General features: G+C 43.5%; 1 protein-coding gene across 1 annotated transcript in view; it reads left to right on the forward strand.

Annotated features, from left to right (window-relative positions):
* LOC138303688 (centrosome-associated protein CEP250-like) overlaps positions 1 to 25,000 on the forward strand; it is a 159,234-nt gene that overhangs the window by 116,022 nt on the left and 18,212 nt on the right. The window contains exons 28-29 of the mRNA XM_069243015.1: positions 15,856 to 16,010; positions 16,289 to 23,953. Of these exons, the coding sequence (XP_069099116.1) occupies positions 15,856 to 16,010; positions 16,289 to 23,953 (7,820 nt within the window). The remainder of the gene's footprint in view (positions 1 to 15,855; positions 16,011 to 16,288; positions 23,954 to 25,000) is intronic.

The raw sequence follows: 25,000 nt of genomic DNA on the forward strand, positions 1-25,000 counted from the left end.
CCCATTTTGTGTCATGTGTTTCATTTAGCCAAGCTTCCATGCTAGCCCCTTTGTCCGTGTGTTGCTCTCTCTCAGATCACACATTGACTCCCAGGAACTGGCTCATTGTTTCAGCCTGAGCATAAATGGTCCTTCTGAGAATGAGTGCAGGAAGCTGGCAGTGCACTTGGTTTCCAAATGAACTCCAGAGGAACAAAGGAATCTAATGGAGCAGTCCTGCAGGCATGCAGGAAAGGAGAAATGGCAATCACACAATGAGGGTTCTAATTATAACCATCTTCACCAATTTACTAGGGAGAGCCAATCAGTCACATACCTAGTGTGGCTGAGGTGAAAGGCATTCACCCCACTGCTCGATTCAGCTGCCACCCACTGTTTGCAATGCTATTGCCTGGGCATCAGAACGAAAAGTCATCCACGGTAAAATGGAGTTCCACTTCTAGTTCACCCCAAAACCCTAGCATATCCTTGCACCATGCTGGTGAGCAAATACCAACATCATGTACAGCACTGGTCAGGGAACTGTAATACAGGTCTTATTCAACAGAAGCATATGAGGTCTCACAGAACATTGAAATAAGGAGCTGATTGTCACGCGCACACTACGCCTTAGACGTTCAACCCTGAAACCCTAATAATGGTTCTGAGATTTTCTTGTAAGTAATAATATGGCATAAAGACCAATTTATCATTATGGTCCTTTTTTCTCACGGACTCGCTACTCTGCTTGGTGGTTGATGACAGGTGTCTGTCCATGAAGACCTTAAAGGCCTGTTGAGCCTTTCTCCCATGTTTGTTATGAGGTACCAAAAGATTGTTATTACACTGGAGCCAGCTTCAACCTACCACCGTCGCAATTGATATCATGGGTACCCTCTCTAAAAGAGTTACAAAGTGGTTGGTCCATCATACTATTAGGCTTCCAATAGAAATCTTCCTTATTCCAACTCGAGCACCAGATGTTTGGCTGATAACATCACAAACTGAAGGTCCTATGCCCCAGGAAGAACAACCCCCCAAAAGGAGTCTTCCCCCAATTGCTTTGGGTGGGGGGAATGTTTACTCTGTAGTGTACCAACTAGATGACCCAGAGCCCTAGAAAGCCACATCCTCTACGCTTCTTAAATCCCTTCATTGCAAGAACACTCAGATGGTCTTCAAGAAACTGCATCCTCAGTAGCTCCTTTGGTTGACCATTGTTAAGATTCACCATACTCAACTTTGAAGGTCATACCCTAGAGGCCAATAAGGCCAGACATGCTGCAAGCCATATGTCAGGTGGATCAGCGAGAGCTGTATTCCTACTCCTCACTGAAGGCTCCTGTGATGAATTCTCTTTCCTGCCATTAGGTAAACCCTACCTGAGGGAAATCACAGATAACCCAGCCTAGTCAGGTCTTCTCTGGCTTTGTTCTCTCCTTGATGCATGGCTGCATTATCTCTCTAAGTTTCAGTTTAGCTGAACAACCCACCTAATGGATTAGATTTGGGCTCCGGTGTTACTTCACAGATGCTCCTAACAACCCCATTCCGTTACAGTAGGACATGATTAAGGTCCCCCGGGCAAGAGCCACACCACTCCAATGGAAGAAAGCTCATGGAAAGCACCAGACTCCAGTTCCTGACACCCTCAGCAGTTGATTGTGCACTTATCTCCGCCCCTTCCCTTTTCTGTTTGGGGATGGCGTCTGTGAATGGGGACAGCTGCCCAGTGTTTGCTGTTCTACAGTGGTGGAAAGGAGTTACATTCATATACTTATTTTGCATGAAAATAGATCAAAAGACCTTCATCCACCCAGGACGGAAAAAGGGCAGATAACTGCAATGTGTGGGTGGAGATGGTAAAATTCAATGATCCATCATCTTCTTACCTCGTTTCCGAAGGATTAAAAGGGCGCCCTGGATGCCGCAGTGCGTACAGTCTCTCCATGCGGAGACATTACAGGGATGGCATTCGATCCTTCTGTATTTTTGCAGACGTAATTGCACTCCATCTTCCTCTTACCGACAACTCAGAACAAAGCATTTTTTTTTTTTTAAGGTAAAACAGGTCATTTTCCACTGAGAGTGTAAAGTGGAGTTATGTCATTTAAGACTTTGCAGCAGGCCACCAGCAGCAGATGCTGCTAGATAAATTGGAAATTTAAAAGACTCTTTCAGTTATTCCCTCTGAGGACGGAACAGAGGACAGCTGCTCATTCTTTACTCTATAATTGCTCCCGGTGCCTAGGTCATGCCTCTTACAACACGTAAGGCCAGGATGGTGAACAGATTTATGGAATCCTATTTGATATGGAAAGGAGTGACCTCAGACTGATGCATCCTGCTGATAGTAAGAAAAGGGTGCAGTCTTCCATTCAATGGTTTTATTTGTGTTGTACACCACCAACGGAAGGACAGATGCTGAAAGAGAACGGTTTGTATAGGAGGACCTACAAGGAAAACCTAGGTAGTTTTACTCTTAATAATTTCTGATTTAAAAAATTGCGACAGGTCATCTTATGCAGTGTTTTTGTAAATAGATGCCTCATGATCCGATGATTTAGGGTACCAGTTGTAGATTATTGGATTTTTTTTTTATATATTCACCTGATTGAATCGTTTCTGTTTGTCGGGCTTGGCCTCCCCAAAAATGTTAATATAGCAGTAAACCATGTTCTAATATCTGTAGCAATAGAATTACATCCACCTCATTTAAAATGATGGGTCAAACTTCAGTCATTAAAGGTGGAAGTGCTGAACTATACTAGTCCCTCTCAAGGCCACCAGAGCTCAGATTTCTGCTGCATGTCATGTGTAAGGGAGTGCATGAGACAAGCTCTGCTCTAACCTGTGTTTGACCTTATCCTGTAAGTTTTCTTGTCTTCCCTTAAATCAGCAAACATTAACATCAGCTTTCAGAGTACTGGGAGTTGTTTTTTTTCTTTTCTTTTCTTTTTTTTTTTTTCTGAAAGGAACTCTCAGCTTTCTGGACCAGTAGGACCCTTTCCTGTCCCCACCACCCATCATGATAGACAGGGGAAAAGAGATCTCTATTTAAATATTGCTCTGACTGTGTGTAGAAGACTATCTACAGTGATGACCCTCATAATCAGAGTATTTATTGCTTGTATCCAGTGCACAAGGCATCTTGCTGCAATATTTGTAAAACGTGTCCTTCCAAAACTCTGAAGGATAGAGAAAGGAAATTGACATTTTTCCTGCTGGAGAAAATGGGAATTCCCCCTTTCAAGAAGGATGCTCACTCTTTTTGGATGATTTAGTGAGAAGTGCTTCCGCGAAGGCAACTCAAAAAGGAAACATGACGTTTCCAATGATGAACTTTTCACCTCGAGCACCTGCAGCCAACTCCTCAGTAGAAAATACTAGTTCCCTCACACTCAACGAAGAGGAAAAATCAACCACTTGAAAAAAATCACTAAAATCCTCTCAAGCTCTTTCAGGCCTTCTATCCTGATGGTCTACAACAAAAACTCCACTCATCAAAAAAGATTTCAGCATTGTTGCCAAGAGGACTCGGGTCAGACTCTGAGAAGAAGCTCCACATCTGTATTCTGGAGATAATGCCCATAAGGCTAGGCCTGCAGTTGTTCTTCCAGAAACTAGCTGGTCGAGCAGTGCTAAACAGTACTGACAAAATGACCTTGAAGTATTACATCACAAAACAAGGAGAAATTAGGTTGCTTGCATCGTCAGAAGAAGTATAAGTGTGGGATTGGGTGATCTCCAACAAGGTGGACATAACAGTGGAACATCAGAATGCTAGAATGACCAGACAGATGTGCTCAGATGTGACCACACCAGTACTGGTATTGCGACTGTTTGAGGCTGTCTGAACATCCTGCAGTACTGCTGCAAACACATCTTAGGCTTCTTCAAATCACTAAGCATTACAGCCTGGTACCTGTCTACCTAGAGTTTGTCCATTTGTACATTACACGAGAATATAGGAACAGTTTGGTGCTGATGGCCCCCTGACAACTACAAAGACTTATTACGCCTCATGGTGTAACGATAGTGGATTTAACCCAATGCCCATGCAGTCCCATCAATTGCTTCCATACTTGCTTGATGTGGCCAATTGCTGTCTAAAATATTGTTCTGTGAGATTCCTTCTCACACTAATTTCAACATTCAGAAGAACAGAGGAAACTCTATCATCTCAGTTTTCATAAACAATCATAAAGCAATTCATGAAAGGGCTTTTAAGAGCCTTCCCACTATGGAATGCCCTCCAGTGCCATGGGAAATTAAGAATGTTCTCAGTCAGCTCATATAGCTTCCTTTCAAACCAATTCCTATGGTTCACCTAAAATTACTCTTGTGTAAAAAAGCAGTATTAGTTGCCTTGCGTCAGCAAGAAGAGTTAGAGGTATTAACCATAAGGGCCTTTTCTTCAATTTACCAGAGAGTCATCCTTCATATGAACTTGGAGTTTATGCGTCCAGTCCAATCCTGTCGCCCGGGACATCTTGTTTGGGGTCAAGGGCAACAGGTTTTTATGTTTACTTTGACCTTGGGACAAGTAGGCCCAACCCTATGCAGCACAAACCCTTTGGCTGCCTGTTTACAGAGAGTGGAACTCTCTGCAGTTGAGGTAACGTGTTTCCAAAAGATAATGCTGTTGTAACTTGTATTTATGGTTCATCATTTGAAAGCCTTCATTATTAGGGTGAATGCTGTAAATAAATGTTTTAAGGTCACACTTCACTACTGACGTTGGTTCCAGTACAAAAAAAAAAACGTGTATTCACATGTTTGAAAAGCTTAGGCTATGAGGCTAAGTATAATGCTCCCAGAATGCTCTCTGATTAGATGCAAATGAAGTGTCATTTAGTAAAATGTGTTGATGCATGCTAGTATTTCCCAAAAATATTTCTAATGGAAAATCAGTGTAACCATTTTCAACACGAATACGGGAAGCATGAAAATAAACAAACACTGACAAAGCCAACTGGTCTGATATATTTTTATAAGTCTTTTAGTTTCATCAATGTGTGTCTTGTTTTGACATGGCTTTTGTAACACATTATTGTTGTGGGAGCTACCAGGCCCTCAACATTGTAACAAACACTGGCAAAAACTCCCCAAAAAGCTTTTGAACTCTAAAAGCACACGTTGCCACCAGTGGCATAACAAAGGCCCCGCAGCCGCCCTCCAGGGGGCCCCTTCAGCACAGCACCTGCCCTGAGTGAGTCTGGAGAGGGGGCTCCTCCATGTTCTTTGCAAAGGGGCACCCTCCAGTTTCCTTACGTCACTGATTGCCACTGTAGATCCTGACACTGAACAAAACTACTTTGTGTGCCAATATGCTCCTTGTGGAAGAGCAGAATGCGATCACTCACAGTAAAGCTAGCCGAAAGAGAGAGAAATAGAAGTTTAATAAAAACAAAATGTCTTTGTTAACACCAGACCTAATTAGGGACCAAGACCCACATGTATGTAGCTTTTTGCATGTCGCAAACAGCGACTTTCGCTGTTTGCGACGTGCAAAAAGCACATTGCGATGCACAAACCCAGTTTTGCGATTCACTAACCTGGTTACCGAATCGCAAAACGGGTTTGCGACTCGCAATTAGGAAGGGGTGTTCCCTTCTTAATTGCGACTCGCAGTGCAATGTAGGATTGTTTTGTGACCGCGGGCGCAAACCAATCGCAGTTTGCACCCATTTCAAATGGGTGCTAACACTTTCGCAAAAGGGAAGGGGGTCCCCATGGGACCCCTTCCCCATTGTGAATGTCACTGTAAACATTTTTTCAGAGCACTGCCTGCTCTGAAAAAATGAAACCAAAACGTTTTATTTTTTGTTTTTGTAATGCATCTCGTTTTCCTTTAAGGAAGCAGTCACAGACATGGTGGTCTTTGTTTCCAGCAGGCCACCATCCCTGTGAGGGCCGCTATTCGCAAGGGGGTCGCAAATTGCGACCCACCTCATGATTATTCACTAGGTGGGCATTTGCGAAGCCCTTGCGAATCACAGATGGTGTAAGGGACACCATCCTACATTCGGATTTGCGACTCGCAAATTGCGAGTCGCTCTGACTCGCAATTTGCGGGTCTCAAATCTGAACCTACCTACATGTGGCCCCAAATTCTTAAAGAAAGTCACAAAAGTGCACCCATGGTATATGTCGTACCCCTATAAAATATTTGTGAACTGTATTTTAGCATGGGTAAATATGCATGTGTAGATTTGCTCATGTGAAAATCTATTGAGCATTTGCAAGTTAATTTTCTCTCCGGCCACTTTCTTCCCAACCCTGGAAGAAGTTCCAATTCTGCCATTGTCTGGAGTAAATGTCCAACCTTTCTTATTATGGGAAAATATTAGAGAGAAGCTGGTGAAAATATTTAAAACATGCAGGTTAGTAGGTTTGCGGCTCAAAGGAATTCCTGCCCTGGAACTATTGCTTACTGCTTCCTCCAGCCCCAGTATCCAGATCTGAAGAAAGGTGGCAAAATAAGGAAATTGCTACAGTAGGGATTGAAACTGCAAGTATTCAAGCCCTACTATGGTAGCAGCCCTGGTATAATCAGAGAGGCTATTATCAGAGCTCTTACATAATGAGATTGCTGCCATAATTTGTCGCGACACTACATGCCACCAAAGGGACAAGTAGATCTTTTTACAGGACAAGTAGATTTGAGAAGCAACCTGTCCCCTGGACAAGTAGTTATTTTAATAAATTCCACACCCCTGTCTGCGCAGGCATTAGGTTTTGCATGAGCAAGAATAGACTTAAATATATCCTAACAGGTGGTTTTGTATTTCACCCACTCAGGAGGAAGCAACCAGTGTCCAAAAAAAGGCATAACACATTTGCTTTCAGCCTACATACCTTCAGCTACAACAAGATGACGTGCCCTTTCCAGGGTAGAGTGAAGGGTGGATTCCACCTGAAACATCGTGACAGCTGTTCTACTTTATACTGGAGTGCTTCTGCAAGATATCTGCTGGACTGCCGCCTGGTAAAGTAGGCACACATGCATGAAGTACTACTCCCTGGCTGTCAGTGCAGCACCCACTTCCACAGCGGGGTCGGTGGTTCCCCAGACTTGTTTCCTAAAAGGGAAACCTAATTCCTGCTTGTTCAGTTATTATGTACTGCTTGCTATTTTGATTCCGTCCTGTTGCTTTTATGAGAGATCCAATTCTGGAGAAGAAATGAGTTACATACCTGTAACTCCAGTTTTCAGCCTTGGCATCTTCATATGGTCACATGCAACCAACCCTTCCTCCTCCCCTCGCATTCTAAGCTATGGTGGCTTGTGGGGTGTAGGAGAGCTCAGCACTTCTTCCACCTCACTGACTGAAGTTTATGGTGTTTTAAATGAGGTGGATATCCCATTACATATCCATAAACCAAGTAAGGGGAGTGAAGAGGTGCTCTAGAGCATGGGCTAACCCTTCTCTGACACAGAGCGTTACACAAACTAATCTAATAACCCTCCCATCGTCCTAAAGAAAAGGATCCTTTTGATTTAAAGGATTTTCTCCCATCAGGGGTACCCCTTGGTGGCATGCTTCATCATAGACTGCTTTCCCATTCGATCTCTGAATGGAGCGTGGTATAAACTGTGAGATGCAAGGGAGCACTTTCTTGGAAAAGGAATAGGGTAATGAGTGGGGGATATGGTTACTGTTTAAAAATACCTCCCTGGTAGACCTAACGTTTTAATCTGGGCGCCAGTGGGTGTGATTTAAAATGGGAATTTAATGGGGCTTCCCCTGCCGAAATGGTTGCACCTTTTCTGAGGGGCGTATCAGCCATTTCTGCCTTTTTCTCAGAGGGGTACCTCTTCCTTAGAATGGTGACTTTACCAGAGATCTGCAAGACAACCACTTGGGTATCTCACCATACTTTTGCAAAACATTATCACTGTGATTTAGAAGCTAAGTTTGAAATCTTGTTCTTAAGATCCGTAATGAATCTAATCTTAAGGCAACCTAACTTCTTTTGCTTTTTTGAGCCTCTTCTCTCCAAACTTGGAAAGTATTTCTGGAAAGTCGTTCTTTCTGACATAAAGAATCTCTGAATATAATCCATTAGATGATAGTGTTGTATGCCCTGAATAACATAATTATAATGGATACAATGTATCTACTGTAGGTTATTTATAATCTTCCTGCCTCCCCTTTGATGACTCAGATCGTCAGACATCACCTGCAATGGAAAATTCTGTTAACTAAATGTGGTCCGGCGGACAGCACAATGTATGTGCTGGGTGTCTTCTCTGCAGTCTGATGTCATGCAGTGCCATTTCACATTGCCAGATTAGTAGGTGTCACCCAACCCAATGATAGAGAATAAAAGGTTCAAGTTAATCTACAGTGACTACTATATGCTTAGGAGCTTGCGTACTCTTGGTACATTAACTTTGATGCTATCCCTGTTCTGCTGAAGTGTTGTGTATGGGTGGAATATCTCTAATCTGTACTGTGAAAGAACTTTTTTCGAAAAGTGGAAGAGAGAGAGAGAAAAATCTGTTTTCAAGACATGCCTTTAGAAAAGATCACATGAAGACAGGACAACGATAATTTTGCATGTGAAATTTGTCACCTATTTTCACACAGGACAAGAAAATAGTGCACTAAAAATGGTGTGTCACTCGATAGATTTTTCAGATATACCAAGGAGGTAGTCCAAAGCTACAGAAATCATATCCTAGGAGGTACAACATGCTGCCTTTTGCCATTGTAGCTAGATCTCCAGATCTCAAGTACTGATCCTCTAGGCTGAAAGATATTACCTGAAAGAGTGCTCAAAACAGCTTGGAGCAGTATTTCATACTGTATTCTGCATGCGGATATATATTTGCAGACTGATATTGATAATTCACTGTTCTGCTCATCAGGCTAAGACCAGACAGTGTGTCTCTAGAATGTGCCACTGGTTGGGGAGGGAGAAGTGTTATTCAAGTCTCCTCCTCCTTCCCCCGGGGTGCCAGTGGAGGCAGCTGAAGGAAAGTAAGAACAAAAATCTGTCAAATGTGTGGGAGTGTATGCAGGAGTGAAAATGAGCAAAACAGAACTTGAGCAATAAGTGACAGCGAGTGTAACTGAATGAGAAGGAGAGATTGTGAGAGTGAATGAGAGAAAAAGTGAGTCTGAGCGACCGTGTGAATGAATACGTGGGAGATTGAGGGAGTGAAAATGTGTGAGTGAGTGAGTGTGTGTGTGTGTGTGTAGGTATGTGTCTTACCCTTACCAAGCTGGCATGCTGGAGATAATTCTTGGCAGATGGGATACCTGTGACAAAATGCTGGCACGGGCATTCTGATTCTGGAAGTACATTTTTGCATGAGACATTCACAGCAGCATGCTGGCACTGGCATACTGTAGGTAGGTCTTTGCATCAGGGAGTACAGAAATGGCATATGAGGTTGGGTAACCATAACAAAATGCTGACCCTGACATACTAAAGGTAATTTTTCACATAGCGGTCACACCTATTTCTTGACATCTGGCGGTACCCAATGAAAAAATGCTGGCCCTTACTCAGTAGAGGTAAAATTGGCATAGGGGGAAACTCACTACACATTTGAAAACATGGGATGAACTCCAGGGGAGCATCAAACTACATTGGCTTGGCACCCCAGTGTCTGTTGATCATTTGTGAAAATGAAGCTTTAAAATGCACTCATTCAGCATTTCCTCAGGGAAGGGAGAACGCCCAGCCCTCCAACCCACCTAAGGAAGGTTCTTCGTTGCTCTGCTGGAATTTGGGGAAATTGTTACGCCCCCCTCTTTCAAAGATCACCAGTCACCATTGAAGAGTAGACTTGACCCATTGACCCTTGTATGCTGTGGTGAATGTGAATGATTCTTGAACTAACCAATGGATAAAGGAAAGCCACCATGGATGAATATATTGTGGTATTTTTATTATGCATTTTTTTAAAGCACAAGGCTGGCAAGACAGCAACAGCTAAACAATCACAGTTCGTTTTTGGTTTGCACAATGCACTGACTTCACGGTTTTGAGAATTTTCAGAAGTCTCATAATGTGCGTCTTAATCAACCTGCAGCATGCCCGGATATCGCAGAATTGGGATGTAAAAAGGTCACAAATGCCTTTTGTATTGACCTGGGCCCTACACTGATATCCCAGTACTTGTGCATTATCAAGATTTCACCATGTACCTAATGATGATCTACACCATGCACTGATGTCAGTGCATCCAGATAGTCCTAGTGCTACCACGATGCACCTCTCCACTGACATGCACACTCCACTGATCTCCCTTGCCTGGAAGATGCATACGGCTCTGGTATATTTAGACGCAGGGGCACTTCTTCCACTTTTCAGAATTTTACACAGCTTGCACAAGCCCCTTGTATTTGAACCATTTATATAAACCACTGCACGTAATGGCATTATATGAAAAACTTCAAACCTGTCCAAGCTTGCAGATTGCTTTGTCTTGTAGAAGAATATCTTCTGTTAAGCTGCTTATAGATCTTTTAGTTGAGAACTTTTCACAGAAAACTGTAAACTTTAGATTTCATGTTCCACCTTAAATAATATAGCTCATAGGGATGAGCATCTGCATGATCGAACAGTCACAGGTCACAATATCAGTATGATAATTTATTTTGCTAATGCGCATGCTGTGGAGATGTCTGTATTAGACAAAGGTTATAAGTTCCAAACCAAACAAGCCCATTCTATCAACTACTTCACTCATTTGACCTTAAAAGAACTGACGCACAGGTGGAGGAAGGAAAAATAAACCTACCTGCAGTTGTGAAATCAAAACCCTCTCATTTGGAGGAAGCTGATTGACTGGGACTGTCCATCCTCCCAGTCTCCCAAGTGAGAGGGCTCCAGGTTTCTTGCTTGCATTCGGGCCTGCAGTAATTTTGCTATACTGCTTTAAAAAAAAAAAAAACAGTTTTAACAAAGTTGTTGCCATGTTTCATTATTGTGATTACATAAAAACATTTCCTGAATAAAACCTTCACCTCTGCGCTTCACACCAGTGGTTGTGATTTATAAATTAATATAAACAAAAATGTATTAACAATATGGAACAATTTAAGCCAACAGCATAGTTCATATTCAGTACATTAGGGCTGATTCACAAAAAAGCTGTAATACTCCACTTAGATTTTTAAATGAGCGCCTGAGTGCATCTTTGCTACTTTTTTAAATTTCTCAAATTCCTATTCAGGTTTCTATGCAGATTCCTTGGGAAACCAGATGGTTACAAGTTTTTAACTCGTTCCTACTGAATAGGTTATCTGTGGTGGGGAACTCTGCACCCGGGGGAATTGATTACCCTGTGCAAATTAACACATTTTTTTTTTCTGCAGAGGAAATATTTTTCCCTCGCAGAAACTACTTCCGTGGCCCATCCAAATATGAGGGTGATCTACTCCCTTTCCCACTGTGGAAGGGGACTTAAACCAGTACTTGGCTGGAGTGAAAAATATGACTAGGCTCTAGGGGGAATGATGGGAGTTTGTGAATGCCCACAAAACCAATTCCAAGCGACACCATGGCTGTGAACTCTCACGAACAACCCCAGTCCAACCCCTTAAGTGGCATTTACGCATACAGAGAACTTTACACTTATGGATAAGTTCTTTGCACCCATAAAAGAGCTTATGTGTGCCAGGACACCCCCCCTGCAAATTCGTGGCAGATGAAAGGGGGCGAAATTAGATCATAGTTAACAACCAAATCCAACTTTGTGAACAGGCTCTGGGGTTCATTACAATTAATACTGGTGAACAAAACTAGTTTTGGCCTTTTACATTTGTTTTTATACCTCTCTTTGATTTAGCAATTGATTACACATTGAGGTATTAACAGTGGAAACAAATCGGTTATGGTATAAATATTTAGGCATTGTACGGTGTTTTGTGGCACTGTATCCTTCTCTTCAGACAAATACATAATTTTTCATGTGAGACAGATACATGAATAATGCTCCTCTCACATTTCATGTCAGCACCGTAATTAAAATAAAGGTGGTAAGCAAAATTGACATTTATCTCTTATGTTAATCATGCACTCACTATGGAACTTCAGCACTGTTAATTATTGTGATGCCATCAGGAATTAAGTCACGTGACCTCTCATCCTGGTATCCCTTCCTGTGATATAAAGGTCAAAGGTTGTGATGTCACCTGCGCTACCCATCACATTTTGGTGAGTCAACATCCATGAAGTGGCGATATCAGACCATCCAGAAACTCACAACCGGTGTAGCACTCAATATTCTTGGATGGAAGCAAACTAGTTCACATGTATCTTTATTCGGTTACAGTTTGGTTACATTTTATCCACGTTACTCGCTGTGTGAGTTCATGTTCTTGGAAGGTATTCTAGAATACTATGTCGGAGTGTATTACTGTCAGACGTTTATCCAGTCAGAAACAATTATTGTGCTTCAGCTCTCCATGTCAGTTTACCACAAGACCCACGAGAGGGCGAAGAATGGCAAACAGGGCAGTGCCATGGCCTTGGCCAGTCTTTCACAAGGTTTTGATTGTTAATAGACAATGGATTGATCTGTTCAATCCTTTATTGCTGGAGACAAAGGTCATTCGAGGCCTCAAAGATGTGGATTTAATCCATCAGTTTTTTGTAGGCTGGACTGTTCCCATGGGGGGGGCTGGGTCAAGGCTGATTTGCATAACGCTGGGTCCAAACCGGGGTGGCGTGGTGGGCAAAAAAACAATGGATTAAACTCAGATCTTTGTGACTGAGGGTGAATGTCTGCATTGTTCAGCATTCTGTTCATCATCTTTTCTTTTTGCTTTTGTCATTCTTAAGTGGGAAGGGTACGCCCAGACATGGGTCCCGTGCTCACTGCACCACTGGATTCAAGCTAACTTGGCTGATGAGGGGTGATACCCCAAAACCAGTCCCAGGATGCTTGTTTCTGGTCCAGGGAAGGCCTGACTTGGCAGTTTGGGCTGGACTGTTTCCATGGGGCAGAGTCAAGACTGGTTTGTATATGGCAGAGTCCAAACTGGTGTGGGGGTGAGGTGGGCAAAAAAACGATGGCTTAAACCCAGATGTTTGTGACTGGGGGTGAATGTTTGCATTGTTCAGCATTCCGTCCATCATCTGTTCTTTTTGTTTCTGTTTATGGGGACATCAGTCACCCAAGTTAAAAGATAGTTCCCTTAGCTGACCCCCAATTTCAAAGTATCTGAATAGTCTGTTTTGGAGCAGTGCACACACAAATCACGAAGAGCACTTGCCATGGACCTTGTAGTTCAAGTCTCCTGTGCACAAATACATACCAGCTCAGTTACTAATGGTGAAATAAGCAGGAGCATAGCCCAGGGTTGGTGCATTAGGGATTTTCATACCTACAGTCCGTCTGCGATCATGTTGTATAGAAATTCACTAGCCTCGTGTCTCTATTCCTATCAGTCACCCTTATTTGAAAGCTCTGAGAACACATTTTCTGCTGCTGTGGTGACCGGATCTAGCTCTAGACATAATTTTGCATTTGCCAAGAAAATTGATGTACTTTTTGAGCTTACATTCAAATTCGGCATAAAGACCATATTTTGAAAGGGGTCTATCAGGCATCACAGCTTTCTGTTTTGCTAAATACATCTTTAGAATATTCAAAAAGCTCTCCTGGCAATGCATTCCGCCCATTGCTTATCCCTAGCTTTGTGGTTTGTAAGTCACATTTTCTGGCTTTCAATCTGCTGGCTTTGTTTTTAGGCTGTCACAAGACACCACCTCCTCCACCCCCCTCAAGCTTGTAAATCGTGTTCTTCTTAGTGAGAGGATTTATAACAATCTTGCTGGATACTGGGTGTAGGAAAAACTTTCTTTTCTAGCACACAACAACATTTAAATTAACTGTGCAAGAATGTCAGACTATATCAGAATTAGGAAAGCAAATATGAAGCATATTTTGTTAATTCTGAAGTGGGTTGGAAACAAATACTTGAATATGACCAAAACAAATCAGTACACTAGACTATGCCAATTCCCACATTATCGTTTGTGAGCTGTATAGTTTTATTAGTAAAACTTTGTCTGTGAAAATGTAATGGTAATTTCAACTGAAAATGCGTTGTCTGTAATAGCAGTGTGCTACCACACCATACATACTCCTCTCTACGCCACTCCACTTTACTCTGCACCATTACACGCCGGTGCACTCTACTTAGCACCACTCCACTTTACACCACTTCATGCCACTGCTCCCTACTTCACTCTGCACCACACCACTCTATGCCACTTCACGCTTCGCCTGTCTACTGTGCACCACTCTTCTCTACTCCACTGTACTCTTTGCCACTCCATTCTAGGCCACCCCACTCTGCTCTGCACCACTGCACACAACTCTGCACCACTCCATTCTATGCCACTGCACTCTACACCACTCGGGTCTATGCCATTACACTCTATGCCACGTCACTCTACTCTGCACCACTCCACTTCTCTCTACGCCACTTCACTCAACTCTGAAACAATCTACTTTAGGCCACTCCACTCTATTCCACTGCATTCTGCGCCAGTGCAGTCTATGCCAATGCACTCTACATCAGTATACTCTACTCTGCACCCTGTCACCGAACCCCACTCTGCACCACTGCGCTCTACGCTAGTGTACTCTGCTATGCAACGCACTAATCTGCACCACTTCATTCTATAATGCAAAATTCTATGCATCTGCACCACTATACTCTGCAACACTCTATGCAAATGCACTCTACACCAGTCCACTCCACTCTGCCACACTCTGTCACCCCAATAGATGACTCTTTGCTACTCCATGACACTATTCCACTCTTCACCATTCCATTCTACTGTACTCTACACCACGCTCTTCTAACCTTGAACCATACTGAACAGCAGTCACGCTAGTGTACAAAAAAGGCTAAAACACACTGGAAAAGCCAATAGATCTTGCATTGACCAGACCTATTTGCTTTGTTGTCATTGTATTTTTTAGTGTCTGTAACCTTTCTTTGAGGAGTTGGCCACATTCAAGAATGGGGTTGATGAAACAATTCAGTTTTTCATTAAGACAAGGTAGTACTTAACAATTCCATCTGTCCTATCATCTCTAAAGAAGTTTCAGAATTTTATCTAAATCAAAAATACCATTGTCCTTTCAAATCCATCTCAGTCGGTAAAACATCACTGTCTATGCTTGATGTCCGAAATTAAAACAGTACAAAATATCTTGAAGTGTTGAAACAACTGTGTGCCCTATGGTGGGGTCAGTTTCTGGGTGGTTCGTTTTGTGGTGATGGTTCCCTTTCAGGGCATCCAGAGGCACTCTTTGTTTGCGGGAAATTCCAAAAGCATCAAATAAATAAAAAAAAATAGCTATAGTTTTTCAATGCTGTTTCTTTGATTTTAGTACTGAAGCTTACTCTCACATGAGACCTATATCTTTAAGTTCATCTCTTCATATAGTTCTCTTGCCATCTCTAAATATGCTACCTCCTCATTTGTATGCTAATACTTGGCAGTGCACGCCAAGTCTGAGTTCTTGGAGAATCCCGTGCTTTAGAGGTAAGAATGAATTGCTTGTTAAAGTATTTGTTCTTCACTGAGTAGGTCCCTCTCGGAGTGTTTAGGAACTACCCCATTTGCCTATTGTCTAGAGGTTTGCATTGCACATCCTTGGATTGGATTGAATTGGATTGGATTGGATTGGATTGGATTGGATTGGATTGAAGCATTCTGGGAGGCGGTGACGCAACATTGTTCAGGGTATATGTCAGACATTAGTTTTGTATTGTGTAAAATGAGGTAGAGGGTAAAGACAATCCAGTTTGTTCTCGGTACTGTATACACCACTAATGTTAATGCGTCTAACATATTCAACCTAATGATGAATGACTTTCTCTGCCTCAGAGGTGCGCCAGTTGGAGGAGGAGCAAGAAGAGTTGAAGGCCACCCTGGAGCAGAAGATCACTGGTATGAAGGAGGAAGTAATCTGCCTGCAGGAAGAAGTGGCCACTCTTCAGAAAGGCATGGATAATGCAGAGAAGCGTAGGAGGAGTATCCTGGTGAGATGCCAGATATTGTTATGAAAGAGGGGGGGGGGATTGGACAGATGCAAAAGGAACTAGATTGTGTAAATAGACGTTGTTATGGAACTTTAGAGGCAGGGGTCATGATCTAAGTGACATGGAAACTGAAACTCCACTTAGAGAGCACATTTTTAAGGGGCCATAATAAATTTTCCTGGCACCATAGGTGTGATATTCCATCATTCACTCTTCCACCCTCAGAGATTCAGGATTAAAAAGTGCTTCCATGTAACAGACTTTCCATTTCTTTGCAGCAAGAGCTGGATCAGCAGAGAGAAACAAACGATAATCTCTCCCAGGAAAACCGCAGGCTCCAGGAATCACTCGAAGCCTGTGAAGATCGGGTTGCGAGCATGGAAGAGGCCTTTCATGCGAAGGAGGAAGGACTTCAAACTGCGCTTTCATCCCTAGAGCTCCAGGAACAAGAGCTTGCAATGTTAAAGGACCAAAGAGAGGAGGTGGAAGCAGAGAATGCTGCTATGAAGGAGGAGCTAGCACTGCTGAAGAGTGCATTTGTGGAACTGGAAAAGGAGAAGGCCTCACTACAGCAACACCAACTGGAGGCTCAAGAGCTTGTGAATTGTCTCCGCCACAGTGTTGAAGAAAGGGACAGACAGGTGGGAGCAATGCAGCAGCAGATAAAAGAGAATGAAAGAGATAAAGAGGGGCTGATGAGGAATCTTGAATATCTGAGCCAACAGGTAATGGAGAGAGATGGTGAGATTGAATCCCTCAAACAACAGATTAAAGTCTATGATGAGGAGGGTGTGAGCCTAAAAGAGACAATGAACCATTTAAGTCTACAAGTTAACGAAAGAAATGAGAGAATTAGTGCCCTAACGGAGATGGTTTGTGAGTCTGAGAAAGGTACAGTGGCATTCAAGAATGATTTGGAGACCCTGTATCTGAAAGTGGCTGAGAAAGAGTCACAGATCTCTGCTTTACAGGGTCACGTCAACGATCGGCAGCAAGAGATACAAAAAAATGAAAAGCTTTTAAAGGCTATGGCTCAGCAAATTACTGATAGAGATAGTGAGATTGAAAGTCTGAAAAAACACAGAGTGGATGGAGAGGAAGAGAGAAAGAAACTGACAAGGGCTCTTGAAAACCTGGGTCTACAAGAAACTGAGAGAGCTGAGACAATTATAACCCTGAAAAAGATCATCAGTGAGTGGGAGGTAGAGACTGACAAATGCAAGCATGCTTTGGAGAACATGTCTCAGGACGTTTCTGCCAAAAATCAGGCGATCTCTGCTCTAAATGTGCAGATCAAGGAGCAGGAGTGTAAGGCAAAAGAAAATCAGGAACTAATGGAGAATCTTGAACAGAAAGTGGCTGAAAAAAAACTGGAAATCGAAGCTGTGAGGGGGCATGTTAGAGAGTGTGAAGAGGAGAGAGAGAGACTCAAGGAGTCTTTAGAAAATTCAAGTCTCTTAGTAACTGAAAAAGACTTGCAAATTGCTGCTTTGCAGCAGCAGGCCCAACAGTGGGAGCTAGAGCTGGGAGAACATAAGACCCTTCTAAATAATCAATCTCTGGATGCAGTTGAGAAAGACAGTCAGATCGCCTACCTCCACAAACAGGTGCAGGACCAAGAACAGATAGCTGCAGAAAGCAAGAACATACTCCAAACCGTGACCCTAAAAAATTCAGAGTGTGAAGCAGAGATCTCTATTCTGCAAGGGCAAATTCAGGATCTTCAGGAAGAGGTGCAGGAAAGCCAGGACCTTATGAACAGTCAAACTAAGAAAATGGATCAGAAAGAGGTTGAAATCTCCGATCTAAGAAGACAGGTCCTGGAGCGTGATGAATGTTTGGAAGAGCACAAGACCCGTCAGAGGGGGCTGATTCAGAAAGTGACAGAGAGAGAGGAAGAGATATGTGCTTTACAAGGGCAGGTCCGGAATCTTAAGGAAGAGGCAGATAAATGTAAGAGCCTGCTGGAGGACTTGGCTGAGAAAGTGACTGATAGAGAATTGGTGATCGAAACTCTAAGAGGGAACATAGAAGAGTGCACGGAGGAGAGAGGGAGGCTGGAGGGGACCCTGGAGCACTTCTCTCTGGAAGTAGAAAAAAGAGAGGATAGAATTGCTGCCCTACAGGCAGAAATCCAAGACAAAAAAGAGGCGATAGAGGAACAAAATATTCTTTATAAGAATCTGAATCAGAAAGTAAGTAAGAGAGACATGGAAGTTGAAACTTTGAGAGCGCTCCTGCAAAAAGGCGAGGAAGAAATAGAGATGGTTACTAGGACTGTGGAGAACTTGAGTCTACAAGTAACGAAAAGAGACCAGAGAATTGTTGACCTTAAAGAGCATGTCCAGGAGCAGGAAGCAGAAGTGGAGGGATATAAGAACAGCCTTATGGATCAGACTAAGAAAGTGAGTGAGCGAGAAATGGAAATCGCCACTCTGCAGGGTCAGATCTTACATCACGAGGGAGAGATACAAGAGAAAAATAACATTTTTAAAACCCTCTCTCAGAAACTGAATGAGAGAGAGCTGGAGATTTCTAGTGTTCAAGGTCTAGCAGAGGAGCGTGAGAGAGAAAACAAGAACCTTTTGAAGATTGTGACTCAGAAATTGGCTGAACGAGATCAGGAAATCTCAGTGTTACAACAGAAGGTTCAAGAATGTGAGGGAAAGATAGATGACTATGCCGATCGCATGAAGCACCTGACTCGGAGAGTGACTGAGAAAGAGATGGTGGTTGAAGTCCTGAGAGGGCACATTCAAGAGTCCAAGGAGGAGAAAGGACATTTGAATGTGACTCTGGAACATCTGACTCAAGAAATAACTAAACGGGATGAGAGAATTAGTGCCCTAAAGGAGGAGATCCAAGAACAAGATGGAGAGATGAGGGAACATACAATTCTTGTAAGGAACCTGACTCAGAAAGCATCTGAAAGAGAACTAGAGTTTGAAACTCTGAGACGACTCATACAAGAGGGCATTGAGGAAAAAGAAAGACTGACTAGTACACTGGCACAGTTGAGTCAACAAATGACCGAGAGAGATGTAAGAATCACTTCCCTTCAGAAGCAGCTCCAGGATCAAGAAACAGAGGGGTTGGAAGACAGGAGACTTGTGAATAACCTAACTCAGGAAGTGAAGGAGAGAGAGATGGAAACCGCAACAGTAAAAGGACTGGTTGTGGAGCATGAAAGGGAAATGGAAGACAGTCAGAATCAACTTGAGAGCGCTAGACAGAAACTGGCCAAGAGAGAGGTGGAGTTTTCTTCTTTACTTGAGAAGGTACAAGATCAGGAGAGAAAATTGGAGAAAGATGACAACCTTCTGAAGAACCTAAGTCAGAAAGTGACCGACAAAGAACTGGACATTCAAACTTTGAGGGAGCACGTATACAAGTCTGAGGAGGAGAGAGAGAGGCTGAAGGGCACCATGGAGCATTTGTGCCAACAAATAGCTGAAAGAAATGAGACTATTGCTGCCCTACAGGAGCAGATCTTGAAACAGGAGATTAAGATGGAGGAACACATGAATCTTCTAACCACTAAATCTAAAGATGTGATTGAGAAGCAGAATGAGATTGACTTCCTTCAAGAGCATGTCCAGGATCAGGAACAATCTGCTATGGAAAACAAGAATTCTCTAGATAACCTGACTCTAAAGTTTATCGAAAGTGAGGTTAAGATCTCTGCTCTACAAGAGCAGATCAAGGATCTTGGGGAAGAGTTGGAAGAGAGCAAGCATCGACTCATTAAACAAACTAACATAGTGACAAAGAGAGAGGTGGAGATCACTAGTCTTCAAGGACAGGTAAAAGACCTAACTCATAAAGTAACTGAGAAAGAGGTAGAGGCCGCTGCTGTGATAGGACAAGTCAAGGACTGTGACAAAGAGCTGGGAGAACACAAGATCCATTTGAAGGACCTGACTCAGAAAATGATTGAGAAAGAAAAGGAGATGTCTGCTCAACAAGTGCAGATCTTGGAGTGGAAGAGAGAGATTGAGAAGCACAGGAACACTGAGAAAGCCTTGATCCAAAAAGTGACGGAGAGAGAGGTAGAGCTCTCCACTTTGCAAGAGCAGGCCCAGGTACATAAAAAAGAAGGAGAGACACTCCATCATATTTTGGTGTGCCTTGGCATTAACATCCCAAATAGAAATCACAACCATATGCCTTTAAGGGAACCCCAAGCAGAGGAACAAATGTTCAGAAGTTCCCTGGAGTGCCTGCAACTGTATGTGGCAGAGCGAGAGAGTGAGACCACAAAGCTGCAGATGGTTGAGCAAGACAAGCAGGATCTGGAAGCTGCATTACATTGTCAAATTCAAGCAGTAAAGGAGAAAGAGCTAGAAGTTATCACCATGCAAGAGCGTTTGCAAGAACAGAGCATGGAAAGAACAACACTGGAGCAGAAATTAGAAAATCAGTCTCAAACTTTGACAGTCAGAGAAACAGAGATTTCTGCCCTCCGAGAACTCCTTCGTGAGAAAGAAGAAGAGAGGCACATTTTAACATCTGCACTTGAGCATCAAACTCTGTCTGCCAAAGAAGAAGGCAGTGAGAGTGCTACCTTGCGAGAGCAGCTATGGCAGCAAGAGAGGGAGGGGGACAGTCTGAAAATATTAGTGGCTCGGCAAAATATTACTGCCAAGGAGAAAGAATGCCAACTCTTAGCCTTGCAACACCATCTTGATGAGGAAGAAAGTAAAAGACAGGTACTACAGTCCTCTTTGGAACGTGAGACTGCCAAGAGCTTAGAACAAAGCAATAAACTCTTGACCCTGCAAGAGAGTCTGAATGATGAGGAAAGAGAGAGTCAACTGCTGCACTCTTCCTTGGCTCATGAAAGGGCCAGAGTTAAAGAACTGAGTGATAACATTGCAACTCTTGAAGAGCGCACTACTGAGTATGAGAAGCAGAGCCAAGCTTTACAGATAGCATTAGAGCAACAGACCCTGAAAGTGGTGGAGAAGGACAAAGAACTCTTGAGCCTGCAAGCGTGTCACAGTGCAGGTGAAAAGGAGAGAAAGGCGCTAAAGGCAGCATTGGACAATCTTGCCATGAAAGTTGCAGATCGGGATGCAGAACTCATGACTTTGCGTGATCTCCTCTTTGTTGAAGAAGGTGCAAGAAAAGCACTCCAGGAAAAAATGGATGGTCAATCACTAAAGCATCAAGAACTGGACCTTGAACATGCTACATTGTGCCACCGAAGTGTTGCAAAGGAGGTCCCAGTAGATTTGGATGATCGTTCTCAGGGTGTCGAAGAACGAGACCTTCACATTTTTAATCTGCATGAGCGTCTCCAGGAGCAGGAGGTGGAGAGGAGGAAGCTGCAGGCTACCGTGGATCATAGCACTTTTCAAATGAAAAAGCAAGAAGCTGAGATTTGTGACCTGCAAGAGCGCCTCCTGGCCTCTGAAGCGCAGGCAACCAGAGGCACCCAGCAGGTTGAAGTATTGAACCAGAATCTAGCGCAGGTAGGTCTCTTGACCAAGGTGGCTGAAGATGAGACATTAATGGAACAGATCAGGACACAAGTCAAAACTATAGAGCACTTGAAAGACATGCTCAGGAAGAAGGATCAGGCGACTGAGTCCGAGCGGGAGCAGATGCAGGTGTTGCAGGAATATGAAAAGCAGCTGGATGGGCAGATCACTGTTCTGAGGGAGACAGTGGCCAACCTGACTCAGACACTGATTGAACGGGACCGTGAGCTAGAAACCCAGCAGCAGTGGATACACGAGAGGGAGGAAGAGGAGGAGAGGGTGGGACAGAAGCAAACACATCAGCTGAAGACCCTCAAAGAGAAAGTTGAGCAATTGACTGCTTCCCTGGGGCAGAGGGAGCGAGAGTTTGAGTTGCAGCAAGGTTGTATACACAGACAGAAGGAGCAGGAAAAAACACGGACAGAACGTCTGCTAGAAGAGCTTGCCCAGGCAAGGGCAGCAATCTGGGAAAAAGAGAAGTCAATAGAGTCCCAGCAGAAGAAACTGATGGAGCACGAGGAGAGGGAGAAGGCACAAACAGATTCTCTGTATTCGTCCCTTGTTCAGGCCCAGACAGCCCTCAGAGAACGCGTTAAGGAGCAGGAGGCACAACGGGAGGAGATGAGTGAGCTTGCGGTGCACAGGGCAGAAGCAGAGAAAAAGGTACTGGCTCTTCAGGAAAACCTGGAACATCTGAAGGCATCTCTACGAGTACGACAGCAAGACCTAGAGTCCCTGCGGCAGCAGGTTGAGGAGCAGGAGGAAGTAGAGGAAGCACAAACGAAGGCCCTGAAGGAGAACTTAGAACACATGAAGGCATCCTTGAGAGAAAAGGACAAAGAAGTTGAGGAATTGAAAAGTGCATTACATGACTTTGAGCAGGAGGTGATCAGGCAAGAGGAGGCATTAAAACACTCCGAGTCTGTTATACTAGAAAAAACACAGGTGATTGAATTTCTACAAGTGCACAACCAAGATCTAGAGAGACAGGCTAAGACATTGCAGCAGAACTCTGAGAGGCTGCAGGAGTTGGCGAAGGAAAGGACACATGAACTCCTTGCCCAGGAGGAGCAGCTCAGGATATCTGAGCAAAAGGAGGAGGAAGCTCGAGGAGAGCTGAACTTGTGGCATGTCCGGACTGATGAGCTGGAGGAGGCAGCTAGACAGGCTGAAAATGGCAAAGCTTCCCTAAAGTTGGAGCTTACTCGTCTCCAGAGCACAGTACAGGAATACGAGTTAAAGGCAACAATGTTTCAGGAGAATTTGATCCATCTACAACAAACTTTGTCTGAAAAGGAGAAAGAGGAGGCCGTTCAGAGAGATAAAGTTTGGCACCTGGAAGGAGACCTGAGGGGGAAACAGCAGGAGCTGGAGGCCTTGCATGAGAAAATAACAAGGATGCAACAAGAAAAAAAGGAGATGTTGGGACTTCAGGTAGATGTTATCCAGCTAAAAGAGATCTTAGCTAAAAAGGACCAGGAACTGATACTTCAGTGGCAAAAGGTCCAGCAGCTGCAGGAGGCTCTAGGTGCAAAAGAGCAAAGAATCGCGACATTAACTGCAACAATTTCGGCTTTGAATGAGGACAAGGAAGAGAAATTGACATTGTGTAAGAATCTGAGTTTTCTACAGGAAACATTAACTGAAAAGGAACAAGACCTTCATGTTCAAAAGATTAAAGTCGATCAGCTGGAGGTCACCTTACAAGAAAAAGAGCGGAGAGTGGAGGAATTGAACCAGAGCATCCTGAAGTTTAAAGTCGAGGAACTAGAGAATTTGGGTCTGAAGGGAAAAGTGGGTCATCTCCGAGAGTCTTTGAATGTTAAGGAGCATGAGCTCAGAGTTGAAAGAGACAGGATCCACTGGCTAGAGAACTCCCTTAAGGAAAAAGGACAGATAATTGAATCACTCAACAAGAGTACTGCATTGTTAAAACAGGGGGAACTGGAGTGGTTGAGTGAGCAGGGCCGCTTAGGCCAGATACAGGGCAGACTGATGGAGAAAGATCAAGAAGTGAAGTCTCTCAGAGAGAGAATCAGGAATCAGGAGAATGCCCAGCAAGAGGAGCTGCTGCTTGCTGAAGTCTTAACAGAGCGTGTCAAAGTTCTTGAGAGACAGAAGGACAGTGAGAAAACTCAGAGGAAGTTTGCTGATGGGTCACTGGAGCAAGCACGCTGGGAACTGCTGGAAAAAGAGCAGCAGCTTGCCATCTGGTCAGAAAGGGTAAATCAGCTAGAGGAGGAGACTCAATCCAAGGTGAACATCCTCCAAGGGGACGTGGGGCAGGTTGCTGTTGCCTTGAAACACGCAGAGCACGAGGTGGTGAAATGGAAGCAGAGAGCAGAGGAGTTGACCATGTCACTTTCCCAGAGCCAGGAAAAGGTCTTGTCCCTGACCAAGGACATGGCCAAATTGCAGAGGTTGGCGCCAGAGCAAGATCATGATCATCAACTCCTGCAGGTAAGACATATTCTTTTTCCCTAACAATTTCTGTCACCTGATTCACCTCTCTAGTTTTGGGGAAACCTAGCATAGAAGATGGATACTGAATATATAATTTGTTATAGTACAAAGTAGGTCTGCATGTTTACCTATCAAGTCTCAACATTACTGTTTACAGAAAAATAAGATGTAATTTTATCAATGTGTGAGAGTTTTTGAGGAATTGTTAACTTTTTGACATTTTGGATATTGTGTCTGTTGGGAGTATTTGGGAATTCTCAAGCGGATTTTAGTATATGGTGCTTCTGTCTATACTCTGTCTATATTTTTCTTGGAGAATAATAGCTCATGCTGTCAGTTTCTAAGCTCACTTCAAATCATGTGCTTCTTTCATGGCAACTACTTGGTTACTGGGGACTTTAGAAAAGGGATTGTGTTCCCGGCTGATAGCTCTCAGTGCATCTGCCCCGTGACCTGCCGAGCATTGCAGTTTGCTTATAGTTTTCCACATCTTTCATTGTGAAGGATTTATATATAGAAAAGCTTGACCCATCGACACGTGTAAAAGAGCAATCGTTTGCAGCTTGAGTGATGTCAATGTGATATATGAATTTATCATTGGTATAATTTTCAGTGTCATTTGTATAATCTTGTGAAGCCATGAGCAATGGATGACAGGGTTACAGTTACATGGCTGCCTATAACTTGTGTGGCCTTTGCCTGTGTACTCCTCACTCTGGTTGTCCTTGTCCCCAAAGCCTTCAGTAAAGCAGGCTCTGTATACTGCACACAGTTCTGCAGAACCTTCAGGACATGGCCTTCAAGCATGCCCAGCAGGATTTGGTCGCCACTTACAGCCTTCAGCAATGCCATGCACTCCATCTGACACTTCCTGAGGTAAAAGGGCAAGGATCAACCGTGCCTCATGGGATCATGGTGCAGTGTACAAGGAGTGACTTTTGGCCTTTCTCTATATCATGTTCCCCCACTCTCTTCAAGACTTGGGCTTCAATCATTCCTGTAAAATCTCCAGGTACATGGCATTCTCCCAATCCAGTAGTTCCA

This window comes from Pleurodeles waltl, chromosome 7 (genome assembly GCF_031143425.1).
Source record: "Pleurodeles waltl isolate 20211129_DDA chromosome 7, aPleWal1.hap1.20221129, whole genome shotgun sequence".
In the NCBI taxonomy this organism is placed as follows: Eukaryota; Metazoa; Chordata; class Amphibia; order Caudata; family Salamandridae; genus Pleurodeles; species Pleurodeles waltl.